The 25,112-nt window shown below is 41.6% G+C and overlaps 1 protein-coding gene across 1 annotated transcript in view; it reads left to right on the forward strand.

Moving 5' to 3' along the window:
- SLC39A12 (solute carrier family 39 member 12) overlaps positions 1-13,518 on the forward strand; it is a 38,241-nt gene extending 24,723 nt beyond the window's left edge. The window contains 4 exon segments of the mRNA XM_054990954.1: positions 1,002-1,026; positions 9,858-9,949; positions 9,951-10,046; positions 13,390-13,518. Of these exon segments, the coding sequence (XP_054846929.1) occupies positions 1,002-1,026; positions 9,858-9,949; positions 9,951-10,046; positions 13,390-13,518 (342 nt within the window).
- Positions 13,519-25,112: the final 11,594 nt, after the last annotated feature.

Raw genomic sequence — 25,112 nt, forward strand, 5'->3', positions numbered from 1 at the left:
GTATTGGGCTACAATAAAGGTCCCCCCCCACCACCATTAGGAGCATCTCTGATTTTTGTTCGGCTTTTTTTGTTTTTTTCTACTGTAGCAGAAAGTGTTATCTTCTGTATCTTAAGAGTACAACAGAAGAGAAATATTTCATTAACTCTCACCAAAAGAGGACGCCAACTGGCTATGCTTTTGCTGCTAATATTTTACATAGAAGGCTAATCCTGGCTTGCTGGAGAGCACAATCCAAACTTTTACTTTTATATAACCAGGCTATCAGGAAAATTTGAACTTGGACTCAAAAGGAAATTTTTCCTAAAGAAAAGATAATTTTTTGTTCAAACAAGATTGCTTTACCTGATATATCTCCATAACATTCTGGAAATGTCATTTTTATTCATCTAGACTTTTAAACATCTTGACTGTTTTGGTTTTCTCCTAATGACCTTAGATGAATCAGATTTTACTGTATTTAATGATTAATTAAACTGTTATATTTTTAAATGATGCAAATTTCACAATGTTAAATAAAAGACATTAGCCATTACGTGGTTTACTAAGAAGAATTTGTAAACCTTTCTATCTAAATGTTGTCTAATTTTTAAAACCAAAAGCATGGAGGATTATGATGTACATTTTCAAAGCATCTGCAATTGTTTATCAGAACTAACATTCATGTAACATTTTTAAAGACCATCATGTACTGTACATCAGTCATGTTAATTGTAAAATCTCTGCATGAAACTAACTGGCAACCTGGCACCTGTTTCCATTCATCTGGCTTCAGAACTAATTGCAAAGCATTTTCATCCAGCAGAGTCCTTCATTAGATAATGGGCTCTTGGGACATTCCCCTGACCTTCCAATGACATTTGAATCCAACAACCATTTAGGCAGAGGCAAATCTACTTCAACCCTACAGTTGGTAGGTTGCTATTATGACCTCATAGTAATCTTTACCTTTACCGAAAAATTCAAAATTCATTTTTCTTTCTTGCTCTTGTTTTAAAAAGATGCCATATCTCAAACTTGCTGGAAGTAATTGTAAAGGCTATGCAAATTAGAAATACTAACACATTGAATTTCTCTCTCTATTCCTTTTGCCACTAAGATATATACTTTATTCATCTGTTCTGAAATGTGGTCATACCTGAATATGTTTAGGTAAAATCTTGAGACTGTTAATCTCTCTGGGAATTTTTTTTCCTAGACTGATCTAAAGAGATGTGGCCACTGTAGCGCTATGTTTCTATATTGGATTTACTACGGAATTACAGCAAAACATATTAGTTTTCATAACCTACTGAAATCATTATTAAAGATTTGTGACATATTATTAGCTCAGAAACTAAAATTCTGATCTTTGGGAGTCAATTGATATGAAACATATAAAACACAGAACTTAACTGGATTAGATAAAAATGTATCAGCTAATACATAGGCAGAAATTTAAATATTTCCCCCATGCTTAAAATATTATAGAAGAGTGAAAGAAAATCTCAGACAATGAAGTTATGTAGTTATTTATGGAGAGTGTTTTATGATGTATGCAAAACAGTATGGTATGTGACTAGTACCCATTTGAGAAAATCACATGCGAAATCACAGATAGCAAATATAGCTGTTTTGTGCAGGAATCAGGCCATATTTCAGAAAATTCATTAGCATTATTAATAAAAACTAAGCTCCTACTCAGCTTTCTGCAGCTAGATATAGTGGCCTCTTATGCCTATGTCTCTACTGCTCATCTATCACCAATATTTAGACATTTCAGTTTTAAAGACCCAGCACTAGTTCTCTTCTATGATATTTTTCAATTTTGGATGCTTTTGACTGTGCAACCTCACAGCAGTGTGCAGGCAATTCTTATTTTTTGCAGTTTTCTTTTTTTCACTCACACATCCCAGCAACATACCTTATTTTATGCCTTCTGTAAGACACAGAGGAGAGTAGGGAGGAAATGTAGTTGGTGGTCATATGTGCTTGTGTTGTCTTGACTTCATGGTGGGATGGGGCTGCCACCACAAAGGCTCATGGTTGCATGCAAATGAGGGCGAGGCTGGTGGAGACAATGAAAATAGAATGTTTTTTATCAAAGAAAGAAAACATTTAGGGCTCACAGGGGAGCCAGGAGTTTGTGTGAGCCATTCAATACAACATGTCCTTCAGGTACAATTAATCAGTGCCACTGTAGAGATATCACCCTGAGATGATGGCTGCTGCAAAGCAGCTCCTTAGTCACTGTTTATTCTCCATTGAAGACAAAAATGCCACTGACGCAAATCAGTGTTCCTTGTGGGGAACCGATCTGGTTGACCTTGGCCTTGTACAATAGCATAAACAGCAAACTCTTCAGTGGTTCAACACAGGGTTAACATAGTCAATCAGGGAGGCTAGCTTTCACTTCCCCTCCCCCCTCCAACAACAACTCTTGGGGGAAAAAAAGAGCTTTAAAACTGACTTCTTTCTCCTCCTCAGGGCTCATTTTGAGGGGGAACGTGCAGGAATGCAGTTCTGGTAGTTCCCCAAAGAGGTCACATGACAGGTGGCCCCTCCCACCTCTCAGCCATTTTGGGCCTGTTTCAGCCTAGATTGGGTCTGAAATGGCCCGGATCGGGCCTCTGATGGGTGGTGGATCACTCTCCTGCTCAGCAGCGGCCTGATCCTGACCATTGTGGGCCCTTTTTTTGCCATTTTGGGCCCAATTTCGGCCCTGAATTGCCAAGATTGGGTCCAAAACAGCCAGGATAGGTGATGTCAGGGGGTGTGGCATATGCAAATCAGTTATGCTAATGATACACTTCCAGTGATGTCAAGGGGCGTGGCATATGCTAATTAGTTGTGCTAATGAGTTATGCTAATGAGTTCCTCCAGTTCTTTTTCTACAAAATGACGCCTGCTCCTCCTCATTCTACTCATGGTCTCCCTCCATATTTTGTTCAAACAAACAACTTTCCCAACAAGGATATATAGCTCTTATGCTGTTTGGTTGATCAGCCAACTATCTCCTTCAACTGTAGGTGCAAACTGACTGTACTGCATTATAGGAGGAAAGAGTTAATGCAGGGTGTGGATGCACTGACTCTATCCCCAAATCTTTGCATCTCTCAGACTGTTACACAGGAGTCAGAGGAAGACTGCATGGTGGATTAGGTGGACACATTATTGGACAACATAATGATTGTATCTGCACATGGCTTTGCAGCACAATTAACAAAGAGGAGAGGGAGCATTTTTTCTGCCCCCTTGCATTGTGCAGAGCAAAACTAGGCAAAGATCTGTATGCATTTAACCCAAGGGGGTGCAAAGAAAGTAAACTCATGGGGAGATTCCATCCATCTCTCTTTGAAAGACAACAGGCAGGTAGCCTATGTCAATGATAACAGTAGAAGAAATATTTCTCTGAAGGGGCTGGTGCACAGGGAATAAAAAATCACCCATGACAATTTCAACCCACTCCTAAGAGGTTGAATGGATATGAATGGTGAGCTTCATACAGAGGTTTCAAGTCGTGCCACTTGTTCACTTAACCCATGAGACCAGATCACTTTGGCATAGGTAGGACCAAGTCTCCAGCTTTCACACAAGGTTAACATCTTGGGAGAAGGTGCTGTCCAGAACCTCCTCCCACTTACAGTGTTGTAAAAGTAGAATTAAATAAAGAGACACCTTGTCTCTCGCATTCAGCACCAGTGGCAGTGCCACACACGCTCCCCTGGGCTTTAGAGGAAGAGTACAAAGCAAGCCTGAAGACCGAACTATGGTTTCTGATAGATCCCAGGCAGAAGCAGTGGATTTTAGAGATCTGGGTCAGAGCTCTGCACTTTGCAGTGGCTATAGAAATGTATCTATTCTCCTAGGGAATAGAGCTAAAATAAAAAAAAATGGCTGGGGACAAAAGTAGCGTTGTTCTTTGCTTCCTAGGGACTGAATAGAAAACAAAAAAACCCAGCCAGATCAGGTCTCCCCCCTCCACACACCTGTTGGCATCCTTACAAACGAGTGCAAACAATGTCTCAAAGTAACCCATGAGAATTATTCAGACAGGACATGTTTCTTAAATGGGCTGTACTCCATAATGCTCATTACATAGATTTGATACAAATAATAATGTCTTTTAATAGATGGCCAAAACAGATGAGAGGCTCTGTGAGCTTCCTTGGCTTTTTTGTTGTTGTTGTTGGTAAGGACAATGACAGCTGTATAAAGCCCTGATGCACTCAGGTCTGTGTGGTGGAGTGAAGAAATGGGCTTCGACCTTTCAACATCTTTGTGTTTTTGCTGACTGAAACCAACTCTCCCCCTCCTATGCAATTTATGCCTCTGAAACGCTGTTTCCCTTCCAGCATTAACAACACTGAGGGAGTTTCAACTGGGAAAACTACATTAAGGAGAGAAAAATTAAACTTTCCCCCAACCCTTGGTCCTGATCTGAATAAGGGCCCTTTGCAGCCACTAAAAATGTGGTACAGTTCCTACAGTATCATATCTGATTTTGGCCCTCCAGGCACATTTTTAAGTTTGTCAAGACTCGAGAGACCTATAGAAAAATGTCCTGCCTGGTTAATAACTAGGTGATATTATTTGCTCCCATGCCAATGAAAGTTTCAACTGCACATTTCCGCTAATTAAGCCTCTATCAACAGGATAGGACATTTCCCCCCAAACCAGTTGACAAACCTTACACATTTTCTGTGCTCTTAAGAGTTGCTTATATTCTCTCTTTGGAGCAAAGATGCCATTTTGATTTATATTAATTTAAATCTTTGAAACACTATTTCCACTATTTCTGTTTTTGTGAGTGAGAGAAATCACACCTCCATGGAAATAATGGAGGCTAGAAAAATATTTTTTTTCACCTATTACTTTTCTGTAATGCTGAAAGAAAGTTACAAGCAGTCGGGCAGACACAGAATTCTCATTAAAGATCCTTTCTATTTCTTTGTACTTATCCAGGGTCATCACTTTTGCATGCAATGTAGCCACCATATCTTAAAAATAATAACAGGTTTTAATCAACTTATTTCCTTTTTTCTTATAATAATGTGGTTTGATCAAATTTGTTTCCAATATAACCATTATTTTCTTACTCTGAGAATGCATTTTTAGTTGAGCCCAAAGAGCTAACACTGCATCTCATAATTTAATTACCCTTCATCTAAAAGAACTTATGAACATGACCCCTAAATCCTTTCGTAGTATCAGTATCTTCTGAAGACTCTTTAGTTTCAACCCCTTATATAAAGACCTTGTTTCTATTCGGGGTGGGGGCATAATACTGCTTTTTTTTCCAGTGCCAGTTTCCATGCCATTATCTTAATCCATCTCTGGATGTCTTCATCTTCAGTCATCACACTCTAATAATATAAAATGTATTTCAAATAATGGTACAGCCATTTGCTACAATATAATTGTGCCAGTATTTGAGATAATTCTCAGTATCTTTTCTTGTTCCTTTTCTCACCATCATGTTGGCTGCTTCTCCTTCTGCATTAAAAAGATAGCTACATAACTTTGTGGGGGATTGTGCTGACAAGAATTATCTGAAAAACAATGCTATATTTATGGGCTGATCATCTGATCTGTTAAACGAGGCAAAATATAGATAGATTCAGGTACAACTTATAAGAGTCATTATGCTCATAGGATGGCAGTAGTCTAGCCATTACATTTTTATTCCTTCCTATAAGAAGCTCAGGGCAATATACATGATTCTGCCCTCTTCTGTTTTATTCTCACAACATCCCTATGGGGTAAGTTAGGCTGACAGAACATATCTGACCCAAGGTCACCCAGTGAGCTTTGTCTGCATGTAGATTAAAGACTGGGCCAACCAGCCTTTGTCCAACAATGTAATTATTTTCCCACACAGTCTATCTGAATCATATAATTTCAGGATAACTACTTTTCATGCTTTGCATGAGTAATCTGTGCATAGAAATGAAGTCTGGCTGTTACTGTGTGTGATCAGGAAGAAATATATGCACTAAACAGGTGTTCATATCAGGGAGTCATCCTGCCCAATGTGGTCCAAATTTACTCTGAGGTAACCTTAGCATGAGAATGAGAAGTTCCTTCTGCTGGATTTTACTCTTGCTAAAAATAGCTTCTGGTTACTTTCTGTCATACCCACCTAGACAGGGTTTTTTTTCTGGGAAAAGAGGTGGCAGAACTCAGTGGGTTGCCCTTGGAGAAAATGGTCACATGGCCATTGGCCCAGGCCCCTGATCTCCAGACAGAGGGGAGTTTAGATTGCCCTCCGTGCCGCTGGAGCGGTGCAGAGGGCAATCTAAACTCCCCTCTGTCTGGAGATCCGGGGGCTGGGCCACCGGCCATGTGACCATTTTCAAGAGGTTCTGGAACTCCGTTCCACTGCGTTCCAGCTGAAAAAAAGCCCTGCACCTAGATCTGATGGCACATACAATCAATAATCAAAGGATCATTTGATGAAGGAACAAAGCCCCCAGGCAAATTCAGAAAGAGCACTGAGATTCACATACAATGAAATCAGAGATAGCTTTTTGGGGGGAATAATAATGTTCAAGCTATCACAATTATACCTGGCACACAGATATATGGCCAAATGCATGCCTGTGTTAAGATGCAAGTATTCAAAATGTCCACACAGATTGTACTGCATGTATCCCTCAAGAAAGGGAGGCTAGAGCCAAACAGGTACAGTAAGAAAGGGAAATAAAAAAGGAATATAAAAATGACAATATTATGCTTCACATCCGCTCTATAGCAGTGTGCCATATACAAGAACTGCCACAGAGCCCACTCCGTTGACATCCACAGTGACATGTCCATGCAGAAGAAAGAACCAAGGTCTAAATAGCAAATGCCAAACCATTAACTAACCAGGAAACACACCCCTCCCTCAGAATTTTCCTTTTCTTCCTTCTGTCTTTAAATAATGCCATCTTATCAATAATGTCAACTGTACGTTTGTACAAAAAAATAGAAAATAAGATGTGTAAAGACAATGAATGATTTGTACATATGCATGCTAAAAATGTAGTTTATGTTTGATGGGGTAGTTATTTTGTAATGGGACAGGTAAAAAGGTGTTTTGAAGTGTTTTTATTCTTAATTAGTTTGCATTCTGATATATATTTTTTAAAATTAAAACTCAGTAAAATATTAATAGGAAAAAATTACAGGCTGCTATACATAGGATGCTGATCTATGTGTGGCAGCAGCCATTCTTTGGGCATGCAGGGATTTTCCAATAAAAGGAAAATACTTGCATTATACACATATGCAGGGCTTTTTTTCAGCTGGAACACGGTGGAACGGAGTTCCGGAACCTCTTGAAAATAGTCACATGGCTGGTGGCCCTGCCCTCTGATCTCCAGACAGAGGAGAGTTTAGATTGCCCTCCGCACTGCAGCGGCGCGGAGGGCAATCTAAACTCCCCTCTGTCTGGAGATCAGGGGCAGGGCCACCAGCCATGTGACCATTTTCTCCAAGGGCAACCCACTGAGTTCTAACACCTCTTTTCCCAGAAAAAAAGCCCTGCACATATGTATATATTTTCCATTCTCATCAAAGAGGATGTACAGAAGTGTAGAGAAGTCAGCATATTTGCATTTAATGTATGTAGTTACCAGACTGGTATTCGACTCTATTAGAGCATTTTATCTTCACAGAAGCCTGGAGGTAACATAGAGTGATTAATACTAAATTGGCCAAGGTACCAGTAAGTTGGACAGGGAATTTGTACAACAAACTACTCAGTCCATCACACAGCACAGGTTCCCTCTACATTCCATCTTTCACACTTCTCTTTCAATGGGTGCTTAACAGTGCAAGCCTTTGCACAGTTGCTCCAGTCTGAACCCATTGACTTCAATGAGCATAGACTGGAGTAACTTGGCAAAGGATTACATTTCAGCTAAGTTTTCATTTTCTCCCCAACATAAGAAACAGATTACAAGCAGTAGCTACTAGTATGTACCTATATTTTCCCATTGTATACTGCTGTCCATAGTAAGCATTTACGGAATAGAGGGTATAAGCTGAATCACTTCTAATTAATATTGCAGTAATGGCCAATGATTGCAGTTATTTCTCTTTGCTTCCACATGGTCTATTTTTGGCCAGTACATTAGAATAATCACAGGAGACAATGTCTCTGCTTTCCCTTGCTCGGTTTTTCAGTGCTCATTGTTGTTTACTTTCATAATCTCTACTGTTACTTCTGCTTGAGGTCTATCATTTGAGGCCTATCTTTTCATAAATATATAAATATAAAAAAAATAGAATTATGTGGCATGCTAGGATTTTGCCTATCGAGCATGTATTACTATTCACAAATTTCATGTGGTGGAGCAACACTATTATTTATTCATGTGCTACTCTTGTTGTGTTTTGTAATATGCCTTTCATGTTTTTGAAACAACTGTTCACGATGGGGACAGCTAGATTTAATTTTGCATGTTGGCAAGAAAATCTAGCTAGCTTGCCAATGTTATTGTTCATAAAGCTCCCAGGCAACAAAGGAGAATTTTCTGAATACAGTTGTTAAGAATTTCTTTTTTAATTGCAGTATGTTACTTCTGTAGCCATTTAGAAGGTTTCAGTTCTGGACAATTTTATAGAACAAAAAATATCTCCATCTCCTTAAATAGCTGCCTGTAAAAAACAGTTTGAGAGCCAGTTTGGTGTAGTGGTTAAGAGCGTGGGACTCTAATCTGGAAAACCGGGTTTGATTTCCCACTCCTCCACTTGAAGCCACCTGAGTGACCTTGGGTTAGTCAAAGTTCTCTGGAGCTCTCTTAGCCCCACCCACCTCACAGAGTGTTTTGTTGTGGGGATAATAATAACATACTTTGTAAACCGCTCTGAGTGGGTGTTAAGTCATCCTGAAGGGCGGTATATAAATCGAATGTTGTTGTTGTTAGTATAACCAGGGGCAGTGCAAGGGTTTGCAGCGCTCACGGCCGGCCTGCCGGGTGCCCCCCCCGCACGTGCTTGTGTGCACGTGCCCCAGCTTGCATGATGACATCACACGTGATGTCATCACAGGAGCGCGCGCGCCACCGCTGTCCTGATCGCTGTGGCGGGCGGCCTCCGAGCTCTCCCGCTCGGTTGCCTGTGCCGCTGCATATGCCTGCCCACGGCGGCTGCGCCCGGCTGGGGTCTTGTGTGGCGGTGGCACGGGGTGGGAGAGATAGGAGGCTGCTGCTTTGTGGCGTGCACTTCCACCCCCCGCACCTCCTTCGACACTCCCTCCGGCACCCCGTGCCTGAGGCCACCGCCTACCTGGCCTCAATGGGCGCGCCAGCCCTGAGTATAACAGTGGAAACTAAGCCCCCCTCCCTGGTGAAGAGAGTTAATAGGAGTCCAAGCTTCTGACTTTAATATGAATAATCTATTAACAAAAAATAGTAGATCAGGTGAGGTCTAGTCACATGATTTCCCATCTCAGAGTATTATTAATTCTGGAAAAGCATGTGACTTTATATTTACATGTGAGCCAAGCCAGAACACTGGTAAATAAAATTACCCTATATTATATTCTAAATTAGTTTTAGGAACAAATGAAACTAAAGCCTTCTAAAAGCTTTCTTTTGTCTGTGTTTTTGTATGTCAGGGTTAAAAACAATTGGTAGTGTGAATGTAAAACCTAAATTAGTCAGAACATACATTTGCCTAACAAATGCATCTTTTGTACTTTCTCTTTTGCATTAACAATTCACATGAATTGTGCAGAAGAGGCTGAAAGGCTATTTCAGTCAAGTATGAAAGCACTGTAACATTTTGCACTGAGGCCTCTATCTTAATTATTGCTACTAGTCTGAAACTACTGGGGTTTTTATCAGCCAATTAATATTTTATGTCTCTCTTTCCTCCTTTCTCCCCAGGAGATTTTGCAGTACTGTTAAGTACAAGGCTTTCTTCAAAAATTGCTATTTTAATGAATTTTCTAAGTGCCCTAACTGCTTTCATAGGACTTTAACATTGGCCTTTCAATATCAACAAATGCATGGATTCAGAGCTGGATATTTACTGTCACTGCTGGGATGTTTTTGTATTTATCATTAGCAGAAATGGTAAGTGCTGTAACATCATCCACTTTTTAATCTTTTAAAGATGAAAGTTGATTATAAATTGGTTGTTGTGGGTTTTCCGGGCTGTATTGCCGTGGTCTTGGCATTGTAGTTCCTGACGTTTCGCCAGCAGCTGTGGCTGGCATCTTCAGAGGTGCTACACCTCAGGAACTAAACGTCAGGAACTACAATGCCAAGACCACAGCAATACAGCCCGGAAAACCCACAACAACCATCGTTCTCCGGCCGTGAAAGCCTTCGACAATACATTGATTATAAATTGTCCCAATTAAAATACTATTCTACTGAGGGGCAGGAGTTAACTGTCAACTGAAAAGATGGCACTGTTAGACCCCATTTTCCTTTATTTTTTATGTACACTGTTTATAACATTGAAAGTTGTTTAACTTAAACTAATTTCAGTAGTCTGCTTGTGTTCACATGCAGTTCCCAAAGCCCCCTTGATTTAGGGAAGATTCACAAATTAGGCAGCAGCACTGACAAAGGAAGTGCTAGGTCGTCAAGCTTCATTTTCTGAGCAGGTTCCTGGAGAGGCTGAATATGAATAAACGAAAACAAACAAACAAATAAATGTGCAGGATTAAATGAGACGGAACACTGGGACTTTCATAAACGGATCCTTCCAGCATTTTCTAAAGCTAAACTACTGTCCCATTTGACTTCGATTTGGATTGGCAGAGTAGGTTTAATTCTTCTACCTCTGCACAATTTTGCTATTGAAACTGCACTCCACAGGCTCCCACTAGCCGTGAAAGAAAAAAAAAAGATTGGTAAAAGATAAGTTACATGCATAGAATTCTCAAATCTCTCTTGTGGGTAGCATTGTGTGAGCACATGCATATTTAAATTCTTACTTCAAATTGAGGCTCTCTTTTCACAGACTCTAAGTAGCATTTCCTGGAGCTTTAAGGAGGGAGGAATCTTGTTTAAATTACACTTCCCCTTCTTTCTTTTGCCTTTTCTACTACAATTTCCTTAATTTTTTCTTTACCTGTACAAATTGGTGTATGTCAAATAAATTATATTATTAATTCTTTAGTATTTTAGTATTAACAACTTGATCATATGTTTATGTTTTATCTTATCTGCTCTTACTTTTTGTTTGTTTAACCTCTTCTGTGCCTCTTCAAATACTTGCTTCACATTTTCTGGGGGTGGTTTAAAGTTTTTTTTTAATTGTTGCTTGTTGTTAACTTTACTTAGAATTTCCTAGTAAATATAGTACTATAGTATTTAGAATTTCATAGTAAATATCTTTCACAGAGAAATCTCAGAGTTATATCCTCAGAGTTATATCTCAGAGTTACAATTTCAGTGGAGTTCAAAGGGTAGTGTTGTACCGTACATAAGATCAGGGTCCTATTTAATTTTTTAACTTACCTTTCTTTCAAACCGTCAGTCAATTTCAGAATTTTTTTTTTGGATTTTTTTCTTCCATTAGATTTTTTCCCTGTACACCGATTCATTTCATTATCTTTAGGATGGTTAGTAATTGCTACCTAACCTGAACTGAATATTTTAAAATTCCTTCCCAGTCTCCCACCATCATTTTTTTTCTGTATAGGTCCATATATTTCCCTTAAAGTTCCCAATAGCATTAACTTCATTTATGACTCTGCACATATTTCAAAGTATGGACACACATACTTGACATTTTCTCATTACATTTTTTGGTTCTTTCTTTTCTTTTAGATAATTAATTGATTTAAGCAATTAGCCATTAAGACCCTGACTGAGTGTAAAAGATGCTGTACTCACTCTTCGTTCAACCTCCATCCTCACATTTGCATGTTTTCTCTCCTTGAGTCTACACACTGCTCTGAACAGCTATTTCTTGCTCTTTATAATCCTCACAGTATGCATGTAAAATAAAGCAACAATTGCCATCACATTGACAGCATGGTATCATTTCCAGGGTGAACCCCAAAGTTATATCACACTATTTTAGAATGTATTTATTCATATTATTTATAGTCCTCATGTACAATGTAAATTTGTGTAATCAATAGGAAGGTATTTCTAAAAAGCACAGTAATAGGACTGGAAATTAGAGATTTGAAATGGAGCTGTTGTGTGAAAAAATCATAAGTATTAAACATAAGTTAAACAATGCAGAGCATGGATTCAGATCAATAGAAATACAGTTCATTTTCCAGGGTCAATTTGTTATGTAGCCCTATTTCTATTATAAAAATGCCTTTCTGAACAATTTTATTTTACAAAGTTTGTGAAATGCCAGGATTGTAAGAGCCTTCTTGACCTCCTCAGACAGGCCATTCCCAGGGTGGGGGCTACTATAGAGAAGGCACAAGTATGGGCAGTTGTTAATTCTTCCTGTCTGCAGGGTGGCACTTGAACAAAGCCCTGCTCAGATAAGATGTTGTGCCAGGAAATGGATGCAGAGGTGGTCTTGTAGATATGAGGGTTCAAGGCCATGAAGGGCTTTGTATGTAATAGCCAATACCTTGAATTGAGCTTGGTAAATGATGGGAAGCCAATGGAATGACTGCAGAATTGGTGTAATGTGCATAGAGTTTTTTCTAAATCCCAGAGTGGCCTGATGTCACTTCCAGGTTCATCCCAGAAATGCCATCACACTGTTGATGCAACAATATCCCCCCCCATGTCCCTGCCCCCAGTCTCCTGCCAGGTGCCAACTGGCAACCGTAGACCACATTCAGAGTCCCACTCCTATCTTTAAATTTCAAAAAGTTTAGCAGCCAAAGAATGTGTATGGCATATCCCTTTTACTAGAGTAGAGAATTACGGTGAACGCTAAGAGAAAGGAAAGAATGGAAGAATTAAATGGCAGCACTGTCATCCTCCTTCCCTTTCCATCATTCAGTCAAATACTGTATTTATTTGTGTCAATCTGTTGATGCTAATTTGTAGCCCCCTATTGGCTATTTTGGGCAACAATAAAGAAAGTAAGGACACAGCATTTTTAAAAATAGCTTTATAAGCTCATTTGAACAACCTCCTGGCTACCACTACCCTCAAACAGCTATAATAACAACCACAAAACTTCTAAGGAGGAAGAATGACTATTCACAGGACATTCTTTTCAATGCATGATTACTTTAAAAATACTACGGATGTAAAATGTTATTTACAGTGATGATAAAAGAGCTGAAATCCTGTAATTTATCATGTGATGACATAAAATAGTATAAGGTCTCAAGCATGCTACAGATTTATATCTCCTATTAAGAAACTAGAGATTTAGACTTTTTTTCTAATTAAGTTTGTCATGTTTCCCATCAGACTTCCCCCTCCAGAGATTAATATATTTGGTTCTCATTCTGGTGTCTTATTCTTTTTTTAGGTTCCTGAAATGACTCACGTTCAGTCCCAGCGACCCTGGCTGATGTTTCTCCTACAGAACCTTGGATTACTATTAGATTGGCTGTGTCTCTTGCTTCCAGCTATATATGAACATAAGATTAAAATATAAATCTTCTACAAATAGCCTGTAAATGACTAGACTGTTGGACAACTCCCATTCATGCCAATGGGATTCACAGCTGCAGAACTTCACTGTGAACTGTGAACCTGTTACAAAACGGCTGATACTTTTGTATTGGAAGCAAAGCAGGTTATTATTTAATTATATATTAACTTGTGGTGCAAAAATCTGTTCCTTTTTAGAACTAGGGAATGTTTAAATGTATAAGATTGGATCTAAAGCACTGGAATCTACCAAAGGATGACTTCCCCACCTCTACCCCTGCTACAACCCTCCACTGCAACCCTTTGCTTTTCCTGGATGATCAAGGGACCTTCAGGAAAAGTGTAGGGGCAAAGTGGAGATCTTCGGGGGAGTGGGAAATTGGCAATAATCACCATTCCATCTGCTGCCAATTGAAATGCCATTCCAATGACTGAAATTGTTATACCAGTGAAATGACACCTTTCCCCAACCTATTGAGTTTCATTTATTTGCAAAGTTATTTTAACAAAAATCTTGTTCATTTGTTGCAAACCATCTTATTAATTACTATGAATTTTTTAATAAATAAAAATATTTATAAAAATTTTGATAACAAGATTGAAATGGAAAATTTAAACTGTAGAGCAACAGAGTTTACTAATCTGCCACCACTTTATGTGGTAGGAAATATATACATCTTACAAAGTGATTTCCAAATTGATATTGACCTAAATGGATCTGCTAAAATAACATATGAAATATGTGAAATAATGTATGAAATGCATAAAATAAATGAATCTACTAAGAAATATTTTCTTGTCATATATATATAGTGCTAGGCATGATCAAGTTCTGCTGAGCTAGCTATTGCTAATTTTGTTCATACATGCTATGTCTTTCCAAGATAGTTTGATTTTGAGAAAGGAAATCTGAAGGTTATCCCCCTGAGGTATAAAAAAGGAATAGTGAACTAAGTAATGAGGAGAGCCTGTGGAGTATAGTGGCTTTGACAATGAGCTGTGATCTGAGAGTTCGCGCTCTAATCTCACATTAGCCACAAAGCAATTATGCGGCAAAAAACTCTGTGTCAGCCTCATTTTTTTATCCACAATTTGGAGGTAATAATATTGATCTACTTTACAAATCTTTTATTAGTATAATGATATATGATAAGTGATTTGATTACTGAAAGTGCTATATAAATATTAAGCATTATAAATGACAATTTGCTGCTCTATACTGGTAAAGCCTGCCATCTGAGACAGGCTTTCTTCACCTGATGGAACCAGGTTTATGTCCACAAAACAAAGAGCTGCTGTCTTTCACAACGTGGCTGCTGTTTTTATTAGTACTTTCTACAAATATGATACTGCCATCCCTATTCCCATTCAAGTCAATGAAAGAATCCCTTTTGATTTTAATCAGTTTGAATTACATATTAAAGTGGATTTCCCCCCATAATATTTTTCTTGAAAGCAAGAGGAAGCATTAGGATAATACATGCTGAAACTGGCCAAAACTATTAGAAAATGGTGCAGCAGGACAAATACTCAAGAAGTATTCACTTCTATACTGCAATATAATTCTACCACCCCCAAATACAATGTTCACAATAAATCATATAATTAGAAAGCACTGTACAGACTGAAAGGAGATGAAGCTTTCAAGAACATGTTCTTATAGATTCCTTGATCTGTGTACATTAGCATGACTGAAATGCCCATTATACTGTCTTTAAGACATTTTAAATAAATGACTGGTGCCTTTCTGCTCCACATGAAATTGTTAGAATGTTAACTAGTGGAAGAATAAAATAAGGATATTCCAATGTTTCTTCATTTCATGACCTTCAATATGCAGCGTGGTCTACTAAACAAAGATCAACACTGGAAATAAGCCAAATCTGTTCTTATATCAGAGAGGCCAGATTAACATTCAAGACATTTGTAATCAAAAATGTATGTCTGCTCTAGAATAACTATATGCACAGATGAACTAAGACCGACAAAATCATTTTTCCACGGAATGGTGAAAGCATTTAACTGTTTTTTTTCTGACACGAGTTCACCAGACAGTGTGGGAAATAAAAACAGCAAAATCTCATTCTTACATAGTAGTAGCATAGTTTAAGTAGTGTTTCAGTCTAGCATTTTTAGAACCATTAAGTGCAAACATGATCATAGGGAACATATTTTCATATTTACCTACCTTTCACACTGTGCCATGTGGACATAGTTTTTAATAATTTTGGAGAGATCTTGAATTGCATCAGACAATTTGATATAAAAAACATTATCCAATGGAACAATGTATATAATTAGAAGATTCAAAGAAGATAACCTCTGTAGCCTTAGGGTCAGTCAAAGACAAAAGAAAAAAGAAAGTTGAGAGAGCTGAAAACCTTTGGCTTGGACACTGCCCAAAATTTGAACGTATGGACTTCTGTATGTGGAAATGCAAAACCCCTGCCTCCCCCTCACACTGTAGTCCACCCAATACTGCTTCTGGGAGATGGAGGGCCTCCAGGAATACTTTGGTAAAATCTCCAGATTGACTATGGAGGGGAAAATTGGCCAAAATTGCCCCATTGTGTGCACAGAAAGTTTAGGCAAGATCCAACCCCTTGTTTTCACAAACGAAGGGTCAGTAGGTATTTGAAGGGTCACTTTTACCATATAAGAGTATTTCCAGAGAATTCCTATTCCATTACTCCACTTAATAGAAACTGCATTAAAGCAAATAGAGAACAATTGAAACTGAGAAAGTACCAATCTAATTAAAAATCCCTGTAAAACTAGTAGATTCTGTGTTGGGAAATTCCTGGAGATTTAGGGATAGATCCTGGGGAAGATGGGGTTTGAGGACAAGACCTCATTGGGCTATAATTTCCAGACTCCACTCTCAACAGCCCCTTTCTCCAAATGAATTGATCTCTGTTGTTCGGAGATCAGTTGAAAATCCAGGAGATCCTGAGGCCCAACCTGGAGGCTGGCAATCCTAAACACTAGATGTAACAGTTACCAGCATGAAGTGACCATAGCTAGCTGCTATCCTATGCTTTCTCAACAGAGAAAAGAATCCTGGCATTGGCTGAAGGCCGTTACAGCCTCTTCACCCTCACACCAGATTGGCTCCCTGGTGTACAGAGGAGCTACAATGGATGAAGCAGGAGCTGAGATGGCTTGCATGAGGGTGGCAGCAATCTCGCGATGAAGCAAGATCATCTTATAGGACATTTATGAAAGCCTATGAGATGGCGGTGAAGGCTGCAAAGAAAGATTTCTATGCAGCTTCCATTGCATCAGCTAGCTCACGCCCAGCAAAATTGTTTAATGTAGTGCGGTCACTGGTCTCCCTTTCAGGGGGAGACCGTCAAATTTTGAATTTGGATATTAGCTGTGAGGCTCTTGAGAGCTTTTTTGCTGATAAAATCTTGTCTCTCTGCTGTGACTTGCCGGTCACAATTGACACAGTACATGAACTAGAGGCCCCTTGGCCATCTACTGGGATAATATTAGATCATTTCAACCAGCTCTCTGGGGATGACATTGAAAGGACCCTGCAAGCAGTGAGACCTACCACATGCTTCTTGGACCGATGCCCATCATGGCTGGTGAAGGCCAGCGTAGATGGGCTATGGACTGCCCTGGAGGCCGCTGTCAACATATCCTTCAGCTCTGGGATTTTTCCCGAAGCCCTGAAGGAAGCCATGGTTAGGCCTCTCTTGAAGAAGCCATCTTTGGACTGCACCTACCCAGTCAGTTACCACCCAGTTTCAAACCTCCCGTTTCTGGGTAAGGTGATTGAGCGGGCGGTGGTGGAACAGCTACAGGGTTTCCTGAACGAGTGCTCATCTCTAGATCCCTTCCAGTCCAGCTTTCACCTGGGTCACAGGGTGGAGACATTGCTGGTCGCCCTCACGGACGATCTCCACAGGCAGCTGGATCACGGCGGATCAGCGCTACTGATACTACTGGATTTGTCAGCAGCATTCAATACGGTTGATTATGATCTATTGACCTACCGCCTCGCCGATGTGGGAATATGAGGGACTGCCTTACAGTGGCTTGTCTCTTTTCTCCATGGTCGGGGACAGAGGGTGGCACTTGGGGAGAAATTGTCATCCCACCACCCGTTGGTGTGTGGTGTCCCTCAGAGGGCAATATTGTCCCCATTACTGTTTAATGTTTATATGTGCCCCCTTGCCCAGCTAGTGCAGAGTTTCAGACTTGGGTGTCATCAATATGCTGATGACACCCAACTATATCTGATGATGGCCTGACTCTGTCCCAGATGTCTTGGAGTGTGCCTTCAAAGCTGTGACTGGGTGGTTGAAGCAGAGTCGGTTGAAATTAAATCCCACAAAGACAGAGGTCCTGCATGTGGGTCTGGGGGCCATGGGCAGAGGACTCCAGCTCCCCACTCTTGATGGAGCACTACTTGCAGCGGTTGCCTGGTCTTCATTTTTCTATCTAAGACAGGCCTGGCAGCTTGTCTCCTACCTATCAACCCATGACTTTACAGTAATCCAAGCAACGGTTACCTCTAGACTAGACTACTGCAAATCACTCTACGCAGGGCTTCCCCTGGGCCTGATCTGGAGGCTACAGCTGGTCCAAAATGCAGCTGTGCAAGTAATTGCAAGGGTCCTGATTAGGGAACATATAACACCTATACTACGCCAGCTGCACTGGTTACCAGTTGAGTACCAAGTCCGGTTCAAGATTTTGGTGTTGACCTATAAAGCCTATTTTGGTGTTGACCTATATGTGGACTCAGCCTAGCATATCTGCAGGACCGCCTCTCCCCATATGTACCCCAGAGGATGCTTTGTTCAACAAATAAACAACTGTTGGTGGTCCCTGGCCCAAGGGAGGCCTGCCTGGCCTCAACCAGAGCCAGGGCCTTTTTGGTCCTGGCACTGACCTGGTGGAACTCTCTGTCTGAGGAAACCAGGGCCCGGTGGGATTTTTTATCTTTCCGCTGAGCCTGTAAGACAGAGATGTTCCACCAGGCATATGCTGGAGGCTAGGTTGGGCCCCCCACTGACCACACTAAAGATCTGTCTACCACCCTACATATGAGCCAGGGCTTGAAAAGCAGTATTTTATCATCACCATCTGCAGAGAAGCTGTACTGTATTTATTGCATAAAGTTGTTTTAATGGTATTTGTATAATGTTTTATCTGTTTTTAACTGTTATTTATGTAAATTGAAATGTTGTACTCTGCCCTGAGCCCACCTGGCGGGGAGGGCAGACTAAAAATCTAATATAATAAATAATAAATAAAATGTGCGCCAGCCTCCATGTATTAACAGCTTGCCCCATGTCCAAGCAAAAGGGGGGAGGCAAGCGCCCAAGGGGGAAAATCAACATCAGGCTGGAAAAGAGACCCAGCCCAATAAGACTGACAATCCTCAGTTGTTGAGAGATTACCCCATGCGGGGGAGGAGGAAGATGCCAAATATCTGTCAGATGGGAACCAAGTTTGGGATCCAGATACCTTTTCAGGGCCCTAGGGCCCCTTTCATGTCAGTGAACCTTAAGTCAATTGTTGGCATGGAAGGGGTGGTTAGGGACAAAATAGCTAAGGAATGTGCAGCTGGAAGGTTACTTGGCCTGTTTTCTGCTCCCCTGGTGCCTTGTTTGCTGGTTTCTCCTCTGGTTGTTGTGCCTAATAAAGCAGCAGGTGAATACTGCCTTATACACCACCTTTCTTATCCCAGGGGGCATCAGTTAATGATGACATTCCTGATCACCTGTGCACAGTGCGCTACATGTCCTTTGACCAGGCGATGCACGTGGTCCGGAGATGTGGCGTGGGGGCTGAGATAACTAAATGTGACATCAGGTCTGCATTTCACCTTCTCCCTGTGCACCCAGACGATTTTGACCTGCTAGGTTTCACCTTCGAGAGTCAGTTTTACATGCACCGGGCCCTGCCCATGGGATGTTTGGCGTCTTGCTCTGCCTTCGAATGCTTTAGCTCATTTCTCGAATAGGCCCTGCAGCGTCATCTGGGCTGCTGTGATACCACACATTACCTTGATGACTTTCTTTTTGTGGGCCAAATGGGCTCTGGGCAATGCACCCATCTGTTAAAGGGCTTCATCGAGTTGGCACAGCAGTTGGGGGTTCCTTTAGCTCATGAAAATACCAAGGGCCCTGCATTGGTCTTAATCTTCTTGGGGATTGAACTGGACACGGTCCATCAATCTTTCCAGTTGCCTGAGGTGAAGGTCCACGACCTTTGGGCTCGGTTAGCCTCCTTTAAGGAGAAACGTAAGGTTTCTCTTCTCGATCTGCAGCAGTTAATGGGGCACTTGAACTTTGCTTGTAAAACTGTTGTCCCTGGGCGGGCCTTTTGTTGGCGTCCAGGTGATGCCATGGCATCCTTGAGGTTGCTGCGTCATAGGCTTGTATTAGTCATAGTATCAGGGAGGATTTGGTAGTCTGGGAGGCTTTCCTCACATCATTTAATGGGATCACCTTTTGAAGGGAGGACCTATTGATTGTGGCTGAGCTCCAAATTACTTCTGATGCATCTGGGACTACTGGCTTTGGGGTCTATCTTTGGGGGCATTGGTGTGCTGAATAATGGCCAGCTGATTGGCATTATGGGGTGCTGGATAGGTATCTCACCTTTTTGGATTTTTTTCCTATCCTGGTAGCGGTTTTACTGTAGGGAGATGAGTTAGCCAACCACACGGTGCACTTTTGGTGTGACAATTTGGCGGTTGTACATGTGCTTAACTCCCTCACATCCAAATCAGCCAGAGTTATGAGAGTGGTCAGAGCTTTCACGCTCCGGTGCCTCTGACTGAACATTTTGTTCCTGGCAAAACACATTCCAGGGGTTAACAATGGGGGTGGCAGATGCTTTGTCTTGCCAACAGATGGAATGGTTTCACTAGCTTGCCCCTGAGGCTGATCAGCAACCTGCCCTGATGCCCAAAGAGCTGTGGCACCTTGGAAAGTTGAGGCACAACGGGCGATTATGCTAGCCATCATCTCCAGCACCCGGAGGTCCTATGACTGGGCGGTTTGGCAGTTTGCTGATTTCATGCAGGAAGGTGGCCGGTAGCAGGTATGGCCAATTCCTGCTGAGCATATCATGCAATTTTGCATCGACCGTAGAGGTATGAGCTGTGCTCCCCAAACCATTTGGGGTCAGTTGGTGGCCTTAGCCTATGTTAGCAGAACCGGCAGCTTGCCCAACACCACAGGCAACTTTAAAGTCTGCAAAATGTTGGAGGGTTGGGCTCGAGAACTGGGCACACAGGGTGATGTCAAGGAGCCCATTTCCCCAACAGTTCTTAAGAGGTTGGGTGCAACCTAGGCAAGTGTGTGTCATTCCGATTTCGAGGCCAAGCTCTTCCATATGGCTGCCGTCACAGCTTTCTTCGGTGTTCTTTGGGTCAGCGAGCTGGTGGTTTGCTCTGCTGGGGATAATTTGAACTGGGGTCCCTTAGTCAGCAATATTAAGTTTGTGGGTGACAGCATAGCTATTACAATATGGCGATCCAAGACGGATCAGTTACAGAAGGGTACTGTGGTGCACCTTGGCCCCTGTTCAGACAGGGAGCTGTGCCCAGTGCTGGCTTTGAAAGGGTACCTAGCATACCTTCGGGACTGCCTCTCCCCATATGGTCCCTGGAGGTCGCTTCGATCAGCCAATAAGCACTTGCTGATTCTCTGGCCCCAGGGAGGTCCGCCTGGCCTCTACCAGAGCCAGGGCCTTTTTGGTCCTGGCTCCGATCTGGTGGAACTCTCTGTCTGAGGAAACTAGGGCCCAGCAGGATTTGTTATCTTTCCGCTGGGCCTGCAAGATGGAGATGTTCCACCAGGCATTTGGTGGGGGCTAGACTTTCCTCTCGCTGGCCGTACCACTGAAGACCATCCACCACCCATGCAGGAGCTCATAAATGTGATGCAGGGCATGATGCAAGAGCCAAGCCCTGTGTCTAAAATGCTGTATTTTAATATTTATATCCGCCAATTTTAATTGTATATGGAATAATGTTTTAATGTTTTTATAATGTTTTTATTGTTTTTAATCTTTATGTAAAAATCGTGTGTTGTTACACCACCCTGAGCCTGTCTGACGGGGAGGGTGGTCTAGAAGTGTAATAAAATAAATAAATAAATAATACCTAGAGCTTTGCGACAGTGAGTCAAGGGTGCTATTCTGACATTGAGATGCGGCACCCCTTACCCGCTATCAGTTCTCAGCAGTGACAGAGAGGCCCTTGCCAAACTTGATTTGGTTGGGGTTAAGTACGGCACCCATTCATTTAGAATCGGGGCAGCCTCCACAGCTGCAGCTTTGGGATACCCTGGCCAGGCCATCCAACAGGTAAGCTGATTGAGGTCCTCAGCTTACAAATCCTATATGCGTCCTCTGCTGGGGCCTTTCTAGCTCACTAACTGTTATTTCTTTTCGGTGCTGTGGCCCGTCAAGGGAGGTGTCATATCCGCATCTGCACACACAGCTTTATCTTTTGGGCGGCCCATCAGGCCAAGAGGATGCCAATTGGGTCACAGCTTGGCCTGAGTCGGGGGCTACGGTGGAGTGGCAGGGCCACTGTAGCCTGCACTGGCTAGGCCTGCTTCCACTGCTGCTTGAGAGGAGGAGTGGCCCTCCACCTCATATCTTCATCATTCACCTGGAAGGTAATGACTTGAGCTTGGTGAAGGGCAAGCCCCTGTCACTACAGGCACAGGCAGACTTGCAATTGATAGGCAAGTGCTGGCCTGGTGTCCTAATTATGTGGTCGGACATACTTCCCAGGTAGGTTTGGCGGGAGGCCTTAGATCCTAAAGGGATAGAGGGTGCATGCTATAAGGCCAATAAGGCTCTGCATAAGGCTTTGGGAGCTGGATTGGGTCTTTATTTGCCCTATCCAGGCATAAGGGCCAAATTTGTAGACCTTTACTGGGGCGATGGAGTCCATCTCTCTTATAAGGGCAACAACATTTTTCTAACCAATTTGTGGCTTAGACTCTTGGAGTCTTTACACCAACTGTGGGGCACCGAGGCCTAAGCAGAGACTTGGCCTGGGCGGTGGCAGGTTAGAGTTGGGGAAATGACAGCGGCCCAGTGAGCACCCTAGGCATAGCCCCATTGGTGGGGTATTGGGGTCTGTCAGGAGCGGCTGTGGTTTTATGGCCCAGCTGCAAGGGCAGACTGCCTGATGGGACCTCCCAGACAAGTCCTTCCCTCAGACTCCATGGCTTGGGATGTTTAGAGCTTTATGGGGGGAACCATTTGCCTAGTTGGCTGGGCCCAAACCATGTCTCATGGATGAATCACACCCAGGGCAGCGGGTCTCGCCCAGACAGGTTCAAGGAAGAGGTCCTATGTCGACCACTGGCTTGACCTGTACCGCTAGTTAGCTCCCCTTGTTGCCACAGTTATCTGTTATGTTGTTGCTCTAATAAAATGGCCCTTTAGTACCCAAGCCTGTGTCTGCCTCTTACTTCCAACTAGGGTAGCAAATGCCAAAACAGGTCCAACCCAAAGAGCTGAGAATATAGCAAACTATATAGAATATAGTTTATAGCAACGTTGCCAACACCCACCAATTGCACGGCAGCATTCCAATAATACCCCCATGTCAATCATATAAAGAAGCAGCCAGTATCTGACCATGCCAGCCTTTCTGACATCAATCTGCCCACTTACTGATAGAAGAGAACAAGGAAGGAACAAGGTAACTCAGCACTCCCAGCCTGTGGCATGCTCAGTAGAAGTCTTTTGTGAATATACGCTCCTGGGATCTCTGCAGGTGGTAGTTCAAATCCCCTACTGCAAACACCATTTTGACAGGTAAACGCAAAGGGAAGGAAGACGACCATCTGAGTATATAACTCAGACTTGGCAATCCATTTTTCAATCCATGTACAAATTGTTCTCCATTTTTCATTTCATATGTGTACAGCATAACAGCATAAAAATAAAGTGTGATCTTTTTCAAGTATTATCAACAGCCATTGAACTATACATACTTCTAATCTTCTCAGAAGATAGCATGTTGTGTTCCAGGAACTCCCAAATCCCAAAGACTCCTCTCAGAGTATTGTTTAATATGGACTCTCCACATTTAACATTTCCTCCTTAAGAACCATAAAATATATATTTCCTTTTGTGACAATGTTTAGAGTCCTTTAGTGCATTTTAATACAGTATTTCCCCCCAGGATTTGTTGTCTGCTAATGAATGCATATATTTATAGAGTAAGCATTAAAATATTAAGTTCCGGAACGCAAACAACCTTTGGTGAATAAGTAAAGTTTTACTTTAATTACTGCATTCATATTTAATTTAGATTTCTTTCATTTAGACTTCTTCTTCAGAACCCTGTCAGATAAGCCACCCTAGAAGCTCAATTGTTGGGCAGATATTCAAATGTTTTGAGGGCAGGCTCAGTTCTTTTTTTAAAAAAAATTCTGCTACAGGAAAATAAACGTCCCAAACCAGTATCTTGCACCTGTAGTTTCCCTGCTTTCCAAGATCAGGAAACTGGAGCAAGTAGTTGAGTGAAGAAGAAGACTAACTGGGGCTCAAGGTCTTGGCACAATATTTTTGGTCCCTGTACAAACTTGTCACATGGACCTCTACCCATATACTGAGATCTCTTCACATACATACATACAATCTCATAAATCATGACAGAACAAATTCTATATTAATTCTGAAATTACATTTTTTACATTTCTGAAATTATAAAATGACCCAGCTTGGAGATTTTTATCATCATACACTAAACATGCATAAACACACTTGTTTTGTTCTTGTTTTTGTTATTTTTGTTAAACACAACATCCAGCCTGATGAAAAGTGCTACAAAACTTGCTAACTATTTTGCAGTGCTGTGATTGGTCTCAAGATATGTGGTTGATATTTTGATTTTTTTTTCTTATTCCAAGATGGCTGCAAAGATTTCGACTTAGATTCTAAGATTCCATTCTGCTTGCAGAGGTACTTTTGCTCACAGAAGGTGGGGGGGGGAGCAATTTTTGCTGAAGCCATGTCTCACTGCTGCCCTCACTTGAATCCTCATGATAGTTCTGGGGAATCCACTGACCCATGGGGGAACAATTTCAGGGTGTACAGAAGACTTCAATGGGAGACAGGAAAGTTATCATTTATATAGTGCAGCTTTGGTTATATTCCAAAGGCAGGATACCAGATAGACTTTGTTATGTTTTTCAGGCCACAAGACTGAATCTTTGAAAAAACATGACTTAGATAATGCACTCCTACTTTGAAAATGTTTTTGTAAACTTTCTTCTGAATGTGATTGTGTTAACGGTAATTCTACAGTGAATGCTGTGTTACTTTGTTCTCTGAACAACTCTGATAAACAGCATTGGTCATAGATGACAATACAAATCCCCTTCTGTGGATCAGAAAAATTCTATTAGCCATCCAGCATCCGTATCTGGTGCTTGTGGAAATCAAGTTTGTAAACTTGCAGCTACCAGTGTCTGGAGGTTGAAGGATTGTCCCTGAACTTACAAGTAACTGGGGAGGGGGAATGAGACTGGATGCCTCAGAACATGGTGGGACTAGCCAGGTAGCAGCTGAGTCGACCTGAAATAAGCCACAAGCATG

The sequence above is a fragment of the Eublepharis macularius genome, chromosome 11 (genome assembly GCF_028583425.1).
Source record: "Eublepharis macularius isolate TG4126 chromosome 11, MPM_Emac_v1.0, whole genome shotgun sequence".
NCBI lineage: Eukaryota > Metazoa > Chordata > Lepidosauria > Squamata > Eublepharidae > Eublepharis > Eublepharis macularius.